At 33.0% G+C, this 14,738-nt stretch overlaps 1 protein-coding gene across 11 annotated transcripts in view; it reads left to right on the top strand.

Annotated features, from left to right (window-relative positions):
* Positions 1–14,738, top strand: part of CLOCK (clock circadian regulator) — a 137,411-nt gene that overhangs the window by 66,363 nt on the left and 56,310 nt on the right. For 10 of the 11 annotated variants that reach the window (XR_010024413.1, XM_063107287.1, XM_063107282.1 and 7 more), the window contains 4 exons: positions 5,098–5,187; positions 7,490–7,549; positions 8,521–8,669; positions 11,505–11,596. Coding sequence is in view for 10 of the 11 variants with exons in the window: in XM_063107287.1 (XP_062963357.1) it covers positions 5,141–5,187; positions 7,490–7,549; positions 8,521–8,669; positions 11,505–11,596 (348 nt within the window). In the remaining variant the exon portion in view is untranslated. The remainder of the gene's footprint in view (positions 1–5,097; positions 5,188–7,489; positions 7,550–8,520; positions 8,670–11,504; positions 11,597–14,738) is intronic. The other variant, XM_063107285.1, reaches the window with a different exon arrangement.

The following is a 14,738-nucleotide window of genomic DNA, read 5'->3' as shown; positions in this document are numbered from 1 at the left end:
TGGAGATTTATTTTCTAACAAGGATAAAATAAAAGAGCAACAAACAGTTGACACTGGGGATAACATATTGAAAACAGGGTATGAAGAATCCAAGCTACTAAGTTTTTATACTCTCAAGAAAGCGTTGAGGAAATTCTTTTCTGCGAATTATAACTGGCCTAAGAGAAAAGATCTGAAGATACTGACACTGAGAATTCTCCAGAGAAATATTCCAACTTGATACTCCTGCAGTAAAGTTTACATTTAACAAGCCCTTTCACACAGAGCTTTCAGTGATCTTTTTAGTGCCTCACCCTTACATATGAACCTGACATCACTAGGCCAGAGATCACTAGACATCTGAGGAAAACCTCTTATGTGAGAGACAAAGACCAAATCAAAAGGGGAAATGGAGACCAGATAAGCAGGTAAAAATCAAAACAAACACAAAACTATCATTTAATAGTTTCAGAAAGGTAAAAGGAGATGCTACATCTGAAACGTTGAGATACAATAAGAAATGAAATTAGAAATGAAATCCAATGAAAGAGTCAAAAAATAAAACTGATGTATTGAAAGTAAAGCAGAGAGACAAAGAGATGGAAAATGAGAGAAAAAATAAGAAAATAAAGGAAATGTCCAGGATCTCCAATGTTCAAATAATGGAATTCCAGAAAGAGAGAATAGAGGAGGTAGAAGAGAGAGACAAAGAATGGTGAATGATTCAAGAAAACTCTCAAGAATTAGAGGGCATAAGTTTCCAGTTAGAAGGAGCCTATTGAGTGACCAATACAGCTTTTAGAGTAAATCCACGACTATTAAATTTGTGAACACAGGAGGAGCATCCGAAGTAAAAGAAATAATAGTTCACATATAAAGGGTCAGTAATCAGAATGGCTTTGAACTTCTTGACACTCCATGGGACACTAGAAGACAGTGGAGCCTTCAGAATTCTGAGGGAAAAATGATTTCCAACCCAGTGTTCAGTATTCAACTAAACTATTGATTAAGTATAGATTATGACAGTTTCAGATTTGTGAAGTCTTAAAAAATTTAGCTGCCACGTCCCCTTTCTTAGGCAGTTATTGGAGGAGATATTCAACAAAAATAAAGTAAACTAAAAAAGGTGAAGGCATAGGATACAAGTAATAGGGAATGTAACTTAATTAGAGATCCAGGGAATCACAAGGATGATGGTGAATAGCGATCACAAGATGACCACTGGTCACCAGGTGTAGTAGATATCGTCCAGTCCCTATGGGAGCAGGTTAGAAGGTTCCAAGAGAAATAGCTGTTAGAAGGTGAAATTGGTAGAATGTGTAATGTATTTGAAGATACAGATTTAAGCAGGAAAGAGTTTGGAGCTAAATTGGTAATAAGTATGCACAAAACCAGATAAACAGTAAAATAAAACAATTATTAACTCTGGGAAAACTGCTTAGAAAGGGAAAGTAATTGTAGTATGCTGTATGACTCAGCTGTAAATTGTGTTTACAGAGTCGTAATAATCTTAACTTCAATTATAACCACCTAACCAAAATTGTATATTGGGAAATTGGGGAAGTGTGCATGTATATTAGGTAAGGATGGGGAAATCAAATAGAACTAAAATCTTACTTTTCTTAGGGGAATTCAATAGATGGTGTCTAAAAAACAAGACATTTTTGAGGTCAAAAAGAGACACGTATTACATTGGGTCAATGCAAATAAATTGGGACTGTCTTGGCACCCTGCCTAAACTGAAAGAATCAAAAAGTCACAAAATAAAAGATATTAAAGACAGGGAATTAAATACCAAAAAAAACAGTTGAATAGAGGAAAGTGGTTGAAAGTAGAAAATGGGGGTCAGAGGACGGAGGACTTCTGATTTTTAAGTAAGTCTCGTGAAACTGTGCTGTTTAAACTTTGTACATTTATACATCGGTGAAAATAAACACTAGTAAAATAAGAGGAAGAATGAAAGTGAGGACATTAAAACAGCAACTGTACACAACTCTGACAAGCAGTTTTTCTGGGAAAGGGAGCAGAAAAATAAGGCAGTAGTTTAAAGGGGTTATTGGGTCAGGAGAGTTTTTTGGGGTTTGGTTTGTTTTCAAGAAAAGTGATACTAAGATGTGTTACTATGTTTATCAGAATAATCCAGGTATATAGGGAGAAGTTAATGATGTGTAGGAATGGAAACCCTTCAGAGTTAAAAGCAGATGGCTCAGAAAACAAGTAGTATGTCATTAGAGACTGCACAGTTTATTATTATCAGTACAGGATTATTAATACAGTATTATTAATGCAGGATGTGTTGTATTTTGAGTATGGGTTCTGTTTGGAAGATAGACTGCCAGACACTGAGATTTTCTATAATTATGTGTAGTACTGCATTCTGAATTAAAAACATACCTGCTCTGTATTTGGCAAAATTTGAATTGTTCTTAAAGTTTCTTAGGTACTAATATCTCCCCATTTGATGAATATTTTTTATGCTAGTTTTTAAAATGGTGTTTATAAAAGACTCAGGTCATCATTGTCCCCTGTCATAATGTCATAATATGCTCAGCTGGGAAGTCCTGTCACTGAATGACTTTGAGCTTAAGTTGCTTAAGTAAAGGAGCATTTGATTCCTAGCTGTGACTTAATCCTTTATAATTGGTGAACTTTGGATTCCAGTAACTGCAACTTGTCCTTTCGAAGACATATTGCAAATCATTCTGGCCTTTTAATGTCAAACTTTAAAAAAGTAACTGTTAATAGCAAAACTTATTATATATTAGTATATTATATATTTGAAATTCCTCCTCAGCTTGTGTGGGGACATGGTGTGGCATCTGAAACTGAATCCTTCTTAGAATTCATAGCTTGGGCAAGTGTGACTCTAGCTAGTCTTTTTGGATTGAAAGTGTGGGTCCTAGGGTAGTCCTCAAACAAAATGTTTTGGCTATTTCCCCATTACCGCTTGGTTTTGTTAAAGTTAATTTGACTCCATTTAAAGAAGTTAAGGGGAATATCCTTCCAACAATTGATCCAGGGTACTCAGTGGGGCCTATTTCACTTCCTCTTTTACCTTTTCCTTAAGTATTAATTGGCTAGAAAAGTAGAGAAGAGATCTTGAGCTAGACTGTTACGGATATATTCTTATGTTGTTCTGTTAGTTGGACAACAAATAATTTTTGAAAGAATATTGTTAACAATAGCAAAACAGCCTAATAAAGCATCAGTCCATATCTTCTAAATTATTTTGGACTCACTCTTCTTATATTCAGCAAGGCCCTTCCCATAGCCCTAATTCTTGAGGTCCTTCTTTTCTTGGGGTGGGGGGTGTTTGTCCTATTTTTACCTTTTAATAATTAAACATAGTGAATGGCTTGCCTGGATGCCATATAAGGCTTAGATCTTGCCTTTTACCCTTTAAACTGAAACTGTTCTTTTTGAATTTACCCAAATCGGCTGTTACCTTTGCACTGTTTTTTGTTTGTTTTAGTGATAGAATCAACCTGCTATTACCATGATGATAAGTATGTCTGGACCAGAGGGATGTATTTAGGTGATCTTTGAATTCTCTTCTAACCCTAAAATTCTCTAATTCTGCGTTCCATCTGCTTATGTTATCACAGACACTTAAAATCACAGTATTTTATCCTGGTAGTCCTTTCCGTTTTTACCTCTGACTCCCTCACTCACTTTCTTTTAAGAATTTTTAGCCCTTCACAGTCCCGCTTCTGTAGCCAAAGCCACATACATAATGCAACATCATTTATCAAGGGTTATTCTCTTTTTCTCTCATGAAGGTATATTTGAAAACAACGACAGAATCTTTTAGAATCTCATGTTCCTATAATACCTTCAATCCTCTCTAGTTTATTTAGAGTTACACATTAATTTACATTATTTTCTAAATTTTAAATGAGATAATAGTTAAAGTAGAAGTTCTTATATCTCAAAACTTTTAGGATGTTTATTAGAATTAAGGTGGTTATTCAATATTTAACTCATGATTATAGGACATAAGAATCTTGCATAGATAAAACCTGCCTTATACTTTTAGAAAGACTATCTTGAATACAGAGAGCCATATTTTAGGCTTGTGATTGAGTTTTAAAGCAGTAAGTTTTAATTCCTTCAGTGTGGATATGAGACTCTTTATAATAAGGCTCTTCTCTACTTGACTTGCCTTCTCCCTTCAACTACTCCTATTCTCACTTTATCCTCCAGTAATTGAAACTAAATTGTATCACGCCTAGATTTTTCCGTAAGGAAAATGCTAAACCTATTAAGTTTCTCAGTATAATGTTCTTCCATCTCACATAGGCCTGTGCCTTTGCAGATTGCTATTCCTGTGGCTTAGAATCCTTTTAACTGTTACCTCTTCCCGTCCTCTAATCTGTTGCTTCTCAAACTTAAATGGTCATACAAATCACATGGGGACCTTATTTGTGAAAATGTAGATTCTGATTCAGTAGGACTGGGGTGGTACCCAAAATTTTGCCTTTTAGCAAGCTCTCAGAGGAGACTGATGCTGCTGGCTTCTGGACCATATTTTTAGTAACAAGAATCTTGATTCCCTGTCACACTTATTGTCATTAAGGATATCTTCTCTGTCTCCTACCTCTATTTCTCATGGGTACATTTAATTGTTTCTTTCCCAGTCGTGTCATTACATAGTGTATATCTTCATTATACCAATTTATTATAACTATTTGGATATCTGTCTCCCTGCTGAATTGCAAATTTTTGCCTACAGGGACTATGTCATTTATTCTTATATACCCAAAGCCTGCCATACTGTTTAGCAGAAAATAGACTTTTGACAAATATTTATTGCCAATTAGATGCTGTCATTGCAGCCACATAGCCAAATATATATACTGAATATTGAGTGGCCTTTTTGATTATTTTAACGTAAAAACAAAGTGATTTATGATGTTTTTCCTATAGTCCTTTTTTAGAAGGGGGGGGGGAAGCCTCCAGTCTGCCCCTGCAGTAGGTATTTGCTTGAAAATCATGTTCCAGCCTTTGATACAAACAAAATATTTTGAAGTATCTCTGATAACATATAGTATTCCTTAAGGTAACTTTGTAGAAATTTTTTAGAAAACTAATGACCATTTATGTTTCTTTTCACCCAAGGAGAAGTACAAATGTCTACCACAAGACGAAAACGTAATATGTTATGTTGTTTACCGTAAGCTGTAGTAAAATGAGCTCAATTGTTGACAGGTATGTTTTCAGAGACTCTTTTATTTTGAATTATGTGAAGCTATTTAAAAATTCACTGTTAGAATAATGGCCTATATCATATTGATAAAAGGAGCTTGTATGCTTAAACATAATTACTATTACATTATATTAATATAAAATTATACAATTTCTATACTGAACAAACATGGTATAAGTAAGGTATGTCAGTGTTTTCTGAAGTCAAGTCAATAACACGGCTTATGTTTTAAATGGGTCTTCAGCAATAATTCTGAGTGATTTGGTCAGAGCTGCTCTGAAAGAAATTGAAACAATTGCACATGTTTCCTTGGCACCTTGTAAGTCCTTTTTCTCCTTGTCTCGGTGCTAACTTCATCCCTTCAAGCATATTAGCATCTGTTACTGACAAGGAGTAACTATAATTAGGATTTCATTAGTTTAAATTGTAATCTTTAAATCTTACTCTTGAGAAAAGAGTAAACCTCCTTATTTCTTTTAATTCTAAGACTCTTAAAGTTTTTTTTGTTGTTTACTTTTTTTACATCTCTGACATTCGATGGGCCTTACCATTGGCTTATCATAATTTAATTGGTAGTATTTTTTTTCTTTCTTAGGAGGACACAAAATAATGATGAGTCTAATAGTCAATGATGTCTTAAATTTGATGGTATATAGTAACATTTTTTAAGCACCTGCTCTTTGACAGCTGCTAATGTACAGAGTACTTTTTATATGTTATTTCATTTAATGTCATCATAATTTTGTAAGGTTTCACAGATGAGGAAACTGTAGGTCAGAGGGGTTAAATAACTTGTTGAATGTTGCATAGCTAATAAGTGACAAGCTGGAGTTTTGACTTGTGTTGGTCTGTCTGACACTACAGTTACAGTGCTTTTTATTACACTGTATTGTGTGATTCGTCCATAGGGAATTCTTTAAGAGTACATACAAGTGACGCTTGCCATCTGGGGGTAGCCCTCCTTACCTTTCTCTGAACTCAATAGTGAAGATATATTCTCTACCAGAACATAAGAGTTGAGGGGCAAGGAATTTCCTTAGTGAAGCCTTCTTGCACCATGTACATAGCTTTGGACTATGCCATGGTTGCAGATGGGATCTATAAATAGTCTTCCAGAAAGGATATTTTTTAACTGTCCCTGAGGGATTAAATATGATTTTGACATTATGGTTCTGAATGATTGCCAATTCCCGTTCTAGACAGTATGACATCTAGGGATGACAGTTCTATGTTCAGACATAAAGCATTGGTTATTAATACGGGTTTCTTATCACTCTGAATATTATGAAAGTTATGGATTCTCTCCTCAGAAAAAATGCATGTGCACACAGAATTTTTCATAAATTTCAGGGCATACATGGAGTCCTAAAAGTCTCTGTAAACCTCCATGATACACCATTTGCAGATTATTTCAATAGTGAATCCAGCAGGCACTTTCTAGCCTATAGGCCTCTACAGGCCACAGAAAGGTGTGGCTAAAGGAGTGAATAGTGAATTCATGTAAAAGCTCTTAAGTCACTGAAAACTGTTTAATATTGCTTCTTAGTTTACTATAACTCCTTAGGAGTTAGCCACCGCTGCTCTTAATTTCATGACTCCTTTAAAAAAATAAAACTTATTATCACATATTTTCAAGTTTGTTTCTTTCTATTAGAAAATAAGCTGTAGGAGAGTAGCTATATGGCTTGTTCACTGCTCTGTAACCACATCTAGAACAGAGCCTGGCACATGAGTGCTAACAAATAGTTGTCTAATGAATCAGTAAATGAATGAAAATGTATTAATTTAAGTTATATATATAACATGTAATACATGTTATATATATAACATGTATTAATATAAGTTAATGTGCTAATAATGTTTTAACTTGTGGTTTTATAAAGTGAATGTCTCAAAAAAATTTTAAGTTATGCTACTATAGTTAGTGGCAGTAATCTTGTAGATAATTTTACATAATGGCAAATGCATTACTTTCTGTAGGTTTTCACTGGTTATACAAAGTTTGAAACAAGATACTTAAGCTGGTTAAATTAAGTTCTTGTTTAGCATGTTATTGTATATGTAGTATAGCTAAGTTTTAATACTTTAAAATTCATATATGTTATTAACTTTTAAAACATAATTATGGTTAAGTTTTGTAATAATTATTACAAAACAGGCTAGTAGTTTGAATTTGTGTGATCCATTAACTTTACAAAAATCCTAGGAATATAACTGAGTTGATTCACATGTCATGTTAGTATTGTTGTTGCTTAGTGAGTCTGCTCTCTTAATTTTCTCTGTCTGCTTTCTTTTTTCTTTTAGAGATGATAGTAGTATTTTTGATGGGTTGGTGGAAGAAGATGACAAGGACAAAGCAAAAAGGTAGTTCATCTTGAAATGTAAAATAGTAAATAAATGAATAACAAATAAGTATAATAGTAAATAAATAGTAAATTAATGATTCCCAAAAGCTATCTGTTTAAAGAATTTGATATATTAGCAAGGTGAAGAGCTTAGAATACAGTTTATAGATTAAATAAAATTATTCACTGGCTTTTTTTGAGAAGTATTATGCTTTGCTTAAACATAAACTGATTTAGAAAATTTGACTTCACAAAGCAGATAGTTAGAGATATTATAAAATGATTAATTGCTTTATAAATAATTGGGTTTGTCTCAAGAACTGTACTGCTTATTGCTTCACATAGAATAGCAGTAATTATTCCTTTAGCACACGTATTTTGAGTGCTTGCTGTTTGTTAGATGTTATGCTTACGAGCTTAGATGAAAAAATTCGGGCTTTAATATCAGGGTGCCCACATCCTAATAGAGAGATAGATATGCAAACAAATGGTTACAGCTCTGTATTGGAGGTTGGGATGTAGGAGTTTAGAAGCAGAATTAGTGAGTAAGCCTGAGGGTAGGGAGAGTTTCATTTGTAGATTTCTGTTTATGATTTAAAACTTACGTCTATAAGTAATAATTTCTAATAATTTGTATTTGCACATTATATATTTTATATATAATGTATATCATTAATATTTATAAAAACCTTATAAGTTTCTAATCCTTGGTAGATTAGGTAAAAATTACAGTTGAATACAGTTTGTCTTACTGGCATTTTCATAAAAACATGTATGTCAAATGCTTGATATGTAAAAGCTTCTCTAGTGATAAATTGAGATGAAAAATTATTGCCCATATTAACTGCGTGTTGTTGTTAACCTAGGAAATATTTATATTGACAGAAGTGCACACTGTGTTATTGAGTCCAAATTGAACATTGTATTAAACTATTTGTGTAATTAAATGGATTGTTTAAAAACTGCTTATTTAATTTCTTATATCATCAGAGTATCTAGAAACAAATCTGAAAAGAAACGAAGAGATCAATTTAATATTCTCATTAAAGAACTGGGATCCATGCTTCCTGGTAATGCTAGAAAGATGGACAAATCTACTGTTCTGCAGAAGAGTATTGATTTCTTACGAAAACATAAAGGTAAATTTTTAACTTTGTAAAATGGGTAGTCCTTTTTTTTAATAGACTGTGTGAAAGCATAATGAGTTATACTCAGCTTTTTTGAGAGAAAAATCAATTGCCTTTTAAAAAGTTTCCTAGTATGTTTTTTCATTCAACAAACATATATTTTACTGCCTACTGTATCCTGATGATGCAGGGTAACATTCCTGGCTTTCAACAAACATGTAAACAATTACAGTACAAATAATTATAATGTGAGTAGTGCTTATAAACTGTAAATTTGCAGTGAGAAAAGAATATGTCAGGGGAGGCTTAAAAGTAGTTTGTTTTTCAACCAAGTCTTCCTTTTAGAATAAGTAAGGAAAATAGCATTTTGTACAGAGGAAATAGCATGTGTAAAAAGCACAGAAGCAAGGAGACTTCATTGTAACGGGAGCATTTTTGTTTGGAAAGTTATGGGTATATTTGAAAGAAAGGAAAGAGCTAGATTACACTAGTATAAGGGCTTTACGTGTCATTTTAAAAGATCGTTTTAATGTCAAGGAAAAAAACACTATGTTTTAAAGCAAAGTATATTTATTAATTGAAGAAAATCACCTTGACTAAATGAGTAATGAAAAGAAAGTTTAAAGAATATCAAGTATTTTGGTAACAGAGATGATACATTTAAAAACCTGTGAAAGGACATTTCCTTTTTCAGAACAGATGAAACTGCAGAACTTTTCAGAAGGAGGGTTAATAACTAGTGTCTCTATTTACTTTTCCCTAGCTGACTTGGTAGTGCATTACCAGACAGGTTTTGCTCTACCACTCTTTGAAGTTATTTTTGTTTATTTCACTAATAACGTGAGACCTACCCCCCAACAAAGCAATGGCTCTTTGTTATACCTCATTCTCTTCTGCTTCGCTGTAGCACTGGAAATTTTAATCCATCCTCCATTGGCTTTCTTTTCCCTTGGCTTCCATATACTGCACTCTTTTTTTTTGCTTTCACCTCCCCTTTTCTAACTAAAACTAACTTCTTTCTTCTTTCTTTTTCTGCCCTCTAAATGTTACATTTCTCAAGGACTTATCCTTCCTTGTGCTCTTGCTTTCTCTACACTCTTGGTTATCTCACTCCACAGCTTCCATGATTGCATCTCTGTTAAACTACCAAATATTTTTAGATGCAGACTTTTCAGCTTTGTATCTCCAGATAACTTCTAGATTTTTTTTTGCATGTCTTCAAATTCATTGCATGTAAAATTGAATTTGTTTTCATTTTATCAAGTCACCTCTTTCTCTTAACTTTCCTTTTTCCGTTTTATACCACCATCCTTTTAGTCACGTAGGACTCATACTTGGAAAGACTTTTGCATTTTTTTCCCATTTCGTTAGTATCATATTACAGTTGCCAAATTCTGTTGATTCTTTGTAAATGTGTCAAAATTGCTTATCTTAATTTTTATTGCCACCATTATCATCACATTTTACCTCTACAAGTAGTATTCTCACTAACCTCATGCCCCTTGTTAGATGGCACACTCATTGAAACCAGTCCCTTAGACATTGTAGGAGTTCAATAAATGATTGTTGAATGAAATGAAAGAAAATACATGTATTTCCCTCTGACAATAAAGGATTATTTGGGGCATTAAGTAGATCAGTTTTTTTTTTTTTTTCAAAATTAGATATATAATTCTCACAAAAATAAAATTTATGTTAAATTTAAAAGGAATCCTTGTATACTTATCACTCTAGAATAGACCTATGTTTAACTAAACTTGATTGGTTTTGCTTGTGGATTTAAATCTTTTTTCCTAATTGTAATAATTGATGTGAATTTGAAAAGCATGACCATATTTCACAGAATTAGTAGCTGTACTTCTTAGTTGCTCTTCATATACCAGTACAGGAATTTCTAATATGCCAAATTTTAGGTGACAATTTAATGCTCTGTATTTAGATATCTGATAATAAAAAAAACAAAACAACTTAATCCATACTTTTCATTACAAAGTAGAGTATATTTTGTAGAGTATAATCTATGACATAGTTTTTTTCTGCCTGGTTGTTTTAATATGCCTGCATTTAAAAATGAAAAAATATTTATTACCTAAACAGTTCAAACTTTATCATTTATGAATAGCTTACTCATAACTGAAACTATTGGAAGTATGTAGCAAAATAAAATAGTAATAATTTGTTACAAAATATGTGTCCCAAGCCAGGGATCTCCAAATTTTTGAACAACACACTACCAGTAAAATCATGTGCAAAGAGGACATTAAACAACATCACTCTGGGAATATTATTATAAAATTTTTGTCTAAAATCTTTATTTAGTCTCCTTGATGAATTAAGATAGAGCACTCAGGATTAGAAGTAATCTTTTTTCCTGGCAGTATGCAGTCCTAAAATCTTTGTTAGAAGCAGATGACTGACCTCCTTGGCTCCTTTTTTCCAGTTTCACTTTCTGCTCTAGATATTACATTTGAATGGCAAGGAAAGGAAAAGGAAAAAAGAATTTCTTCAAAATGCTTGGAACGAACTTGATCTAATCTGCTTGTTTAGATTCTTTTTTGGTCATTGCATTAAGCAGGAAGCAATTTCAGACATATCACCAGCACAGGCTATCAAAGCTCCCCAGGCAAAAACCAAATCCAAGAAGATAACTTCAAGACAAGAAACCGAATCCAAGAAGATAACTTGCCACATTAACTGAAATATTTTTTCATACCAAAACCTGACATCCTGATATCTAGACCAATAGATGTTCTCATTAATTAGAGTGGGAAGAGAGAAGGCAACTCTTAGGACTTTGTATTCTGCTGGTGGTTAGAGTCTGCCACTAATGTGTCAATCTGTTTACAGAAATCACTGCACAGTCAGATGCTAGTGAAATTCGACAGGACTGGAAACCTACATTCCTTAGCAATGAAGAGTTTACCCAATTAATGTTAGAGGTATGTCCAGATTTAATTTTTCAAAGTTTTATTTTCCTCAAAAAAGAAATTACAAGGGTGACTAATTTTAGTATAGTTTTTAGCAGTATTATTTTAACATTGAAAAGCCTTAATTCAGTATAAATCTAATAAGCTGTGTCTTCAATTGAAATTGATTATTGTAAGCAAATAATGCTGTGTGGTAGAGTAATTGCCAACTTTTCATATTTTCAGTATTATCTGAATTTTTGAGAGGCTTAATAAAAGTTAGAAACTTGTGGCTACTGAGTTCTCAACTTGAGACTCAGCATTCATGCTGCTATAACAAAATACGATAAACTGGGTGGCTTGTAAACAGCAGAAATTTATTTCTCACAATTGTGGAGGCTGGAAAATCCAAGATTAAGGTACCAGCAGATTTGGTGTCTAGTGAGGGCCTGCATCTTGGTTCACAGATGGCTATCCTCTTACTGTGTTCTCACATGGCAGAAGGGGCAAAAGAGCTCTCTGGCACCTCTTTTATAAGGACACTTGTCCCATTTATGAGGACTCCACCTTTAAGACCTAATCACCTCCCAGAGGCCCTACCTTTAAATACCATCACATAGTGAATTAGGTTTCAAGGTATGAATTTCGAGGGGCACACACATTGTCTGTAGCAGTATCCTACTGGACAGTAGGCTATTTTTACAATAAATTAAAACTCACCTGAAAACAACTTAAAATAATAGTAAATGAACTATTTTGAAAATATAAAAAAGTGAATTATATGGTAAATGGCAGCTCTTCTTAATTCAAGCAGAATTGTAGAAACTTAAAAGGAAATGAGCTAAATGTTCTTATGTGACAAAATTATTTTTAAAAACAATTTAGAGCATTTTTGCTTGTAATTGCAGAACTTAATACTTCATACAGCCAATTATAAAATCCAAAAAAGTTCTGAGTCACTCATAACTATCAATTTTACTTTTCTACTTTTTAGTTCTTTTCTATGTAGAACAATATAGGTGCTATGCACACAACACACACAAAGTTCAGTATCAAATTTCCTGGAAAACTAATGATAAATAGGAAACAGGTGGTTTACTTTAGAAGTAACAATTAAGGACAAGAAAAATAGATACGTAAAAGAAAGTGGACACAGAAAGAGTACGAAAGCTATTGAGATGACAATGTAGAAGTTGTTAAATAATTTACTAGCCACTTAGCCTGTTTGTTTGAGTTTATTACTTTTAGACCTTAAGCATTTATCTGTATCATGTACGTATATGTAATGGCCGTATCTCATATGTCTTTGTATATTTACTTAAATCTGAAGCAAGATAGAGTATTTTGCAATTTATTGAATTTTTTCTGTTTATACTTTAGACGGGATAGTTAGTTGCTAGATTAATTCTTTATGTATCCAGCAGAAATGTTACCATATGAAAATTTGTTGGAGTAGAAACCTATTGTAAACATTTAATCCTATACTTTAAATCTGAAAACTGAGCACTTTCGCATGCTAACTCATTGAATCCTCAAAACAATCTTATTAAGTAGACACTAGTATCTAAGTGTCATAAAAACTAGTGTTATGAAGTAGACATTAGCGTCTCTTTCTTGTTTCCAGATGAGGAAATCGAGGAACAAAGGGATTATAAAACTTGCCCAGAGTGACACAATTAGTAAGTGGCTCAACTGGCCACTGTCTGATTCCTCAGCCACTGTGCACACTGTCTCTCATCAAACTTACCTTTTCAGTGAAAGCTAGCCATGGCACAGAACTTTTAGATTGTAACATTAATATAGGTTATTAACCTTAATATAGATAAATTACCTGTTCACTAATAAACTAAACAGACAAGTATTATCTTCACATTTTTCTTCACAATGGACAGGTTTTTTTTTTTTTTTTTTTTTGAGTACCAAGGTATATGTAATACATATATAAATAAGTATCAAAGAAAAAAAGTGAATCAAAGATTCTAGAGGTTATAACATTATTTATAACATATGACAGAGAAAAGTGTTCTAAAAATTTGAAAATTAATTCTCTTCTGATTATCCTCACAGCTTTTAGGTTTACATTTCGGAAAAATGTTATAATTATTTGTTTTTAATATGTCAAGAGTATTTTTGATTTTTAGGGTTTACAACTACTAAGAAAATAAGTGTGCATTCTAACTTTAATATACCAAGATGAAGGATATGTATATGTATGTGTGTATATTGCAACCTGGGTCCAGATGTTTGCTCCAATTTGATTTTACTTGCCTAATTAAAGTCTTTCCAAATTGCTGATTGAATATGAAAAAAAAATTGATTCATAATTTAAATAGAAGAGGTTTTGTATGGGTGAAATTTATTTAGCTAGAATATAGCCTAGTTGTGTTACTGTTGGCTAGTCATGTTGATCAGATTACAGATAAATAGTCCACATGTCATTTTCAGCAGAATTTCATATGTAGGCTATATATTGGAATGTTAGAGCTGCTATTTGAAGAGATTATATCGTTTAGGTCAAGCTCTTCATTTTATGGGTGAGGCCTGGAGAAGTTGCAACTTGTCCAAGGCCATTAATGGAAGAACTGAAACTAAGATCTTAAAATTCACTTATAACTTATGTCTTGACTGTCTGTCTCCAGTCCTCCATTGCCAACTGTTCCTTTCCCTCTTGTCTCTGTTGCCTGAGGAATATTTCTTGCTACCCTTGGAAGATTGGCAAAGCAATCAGGGTTATTTAGCCTCATCAGATGTCTGCAAAGTCATCTGTATGTGAAGTCATCTCCTAATACAGTAGTCCCTCTTTATCTTTGGGGATACATTCCAAGACCCCTCCCTGGTGGATGCCTGAAACCACAGGTAGTACTGAAACCAAGCACTTCTATACAACATTTCTTAATGCTTGCCTGAGTTGTTGCTTCCCTATTTCTACTGCTACTGATTTCATTCAGATTCTCATTAACTTCCCTAATTATTCCAAAAACCACTGAGCTTTTCCTAACTTAATTCTTTTTCTTCTAAATCTATTTTATACACTTCTTCCAGAATACTCTCATTGAAACACAACTCCCTGCCCTAAAATCTTCTGTTGGCTTCCCATTGTGTACACAATAATATATGTCTTTTTTCTTCTTCTTTTTTTTTCTTTTAACTTCTCAATATACATTGTAGTTGATTA

This window comes from Cynocephalus volans, chromosome 9 (assembly GCF_027409185.1).
Source record: "Cynocephalus volans isolate mCynVol1 chromosome 9, mCynVol1.pri, whole genome shotgun sequence".
Classification (NCBI taxonomy): domain Eukaryota; kingdom Metazoa; phylum Chordata; class Mammalia; order Dermoptera; family Cynocephalidae; genus Cynocephalus; species Cynocephalus volans.
The sequence above is the reverse complement of the archived record's forward strand: the minus strand, read 5'-3'. Positions and strand labels throughout refer to the sequence as shown.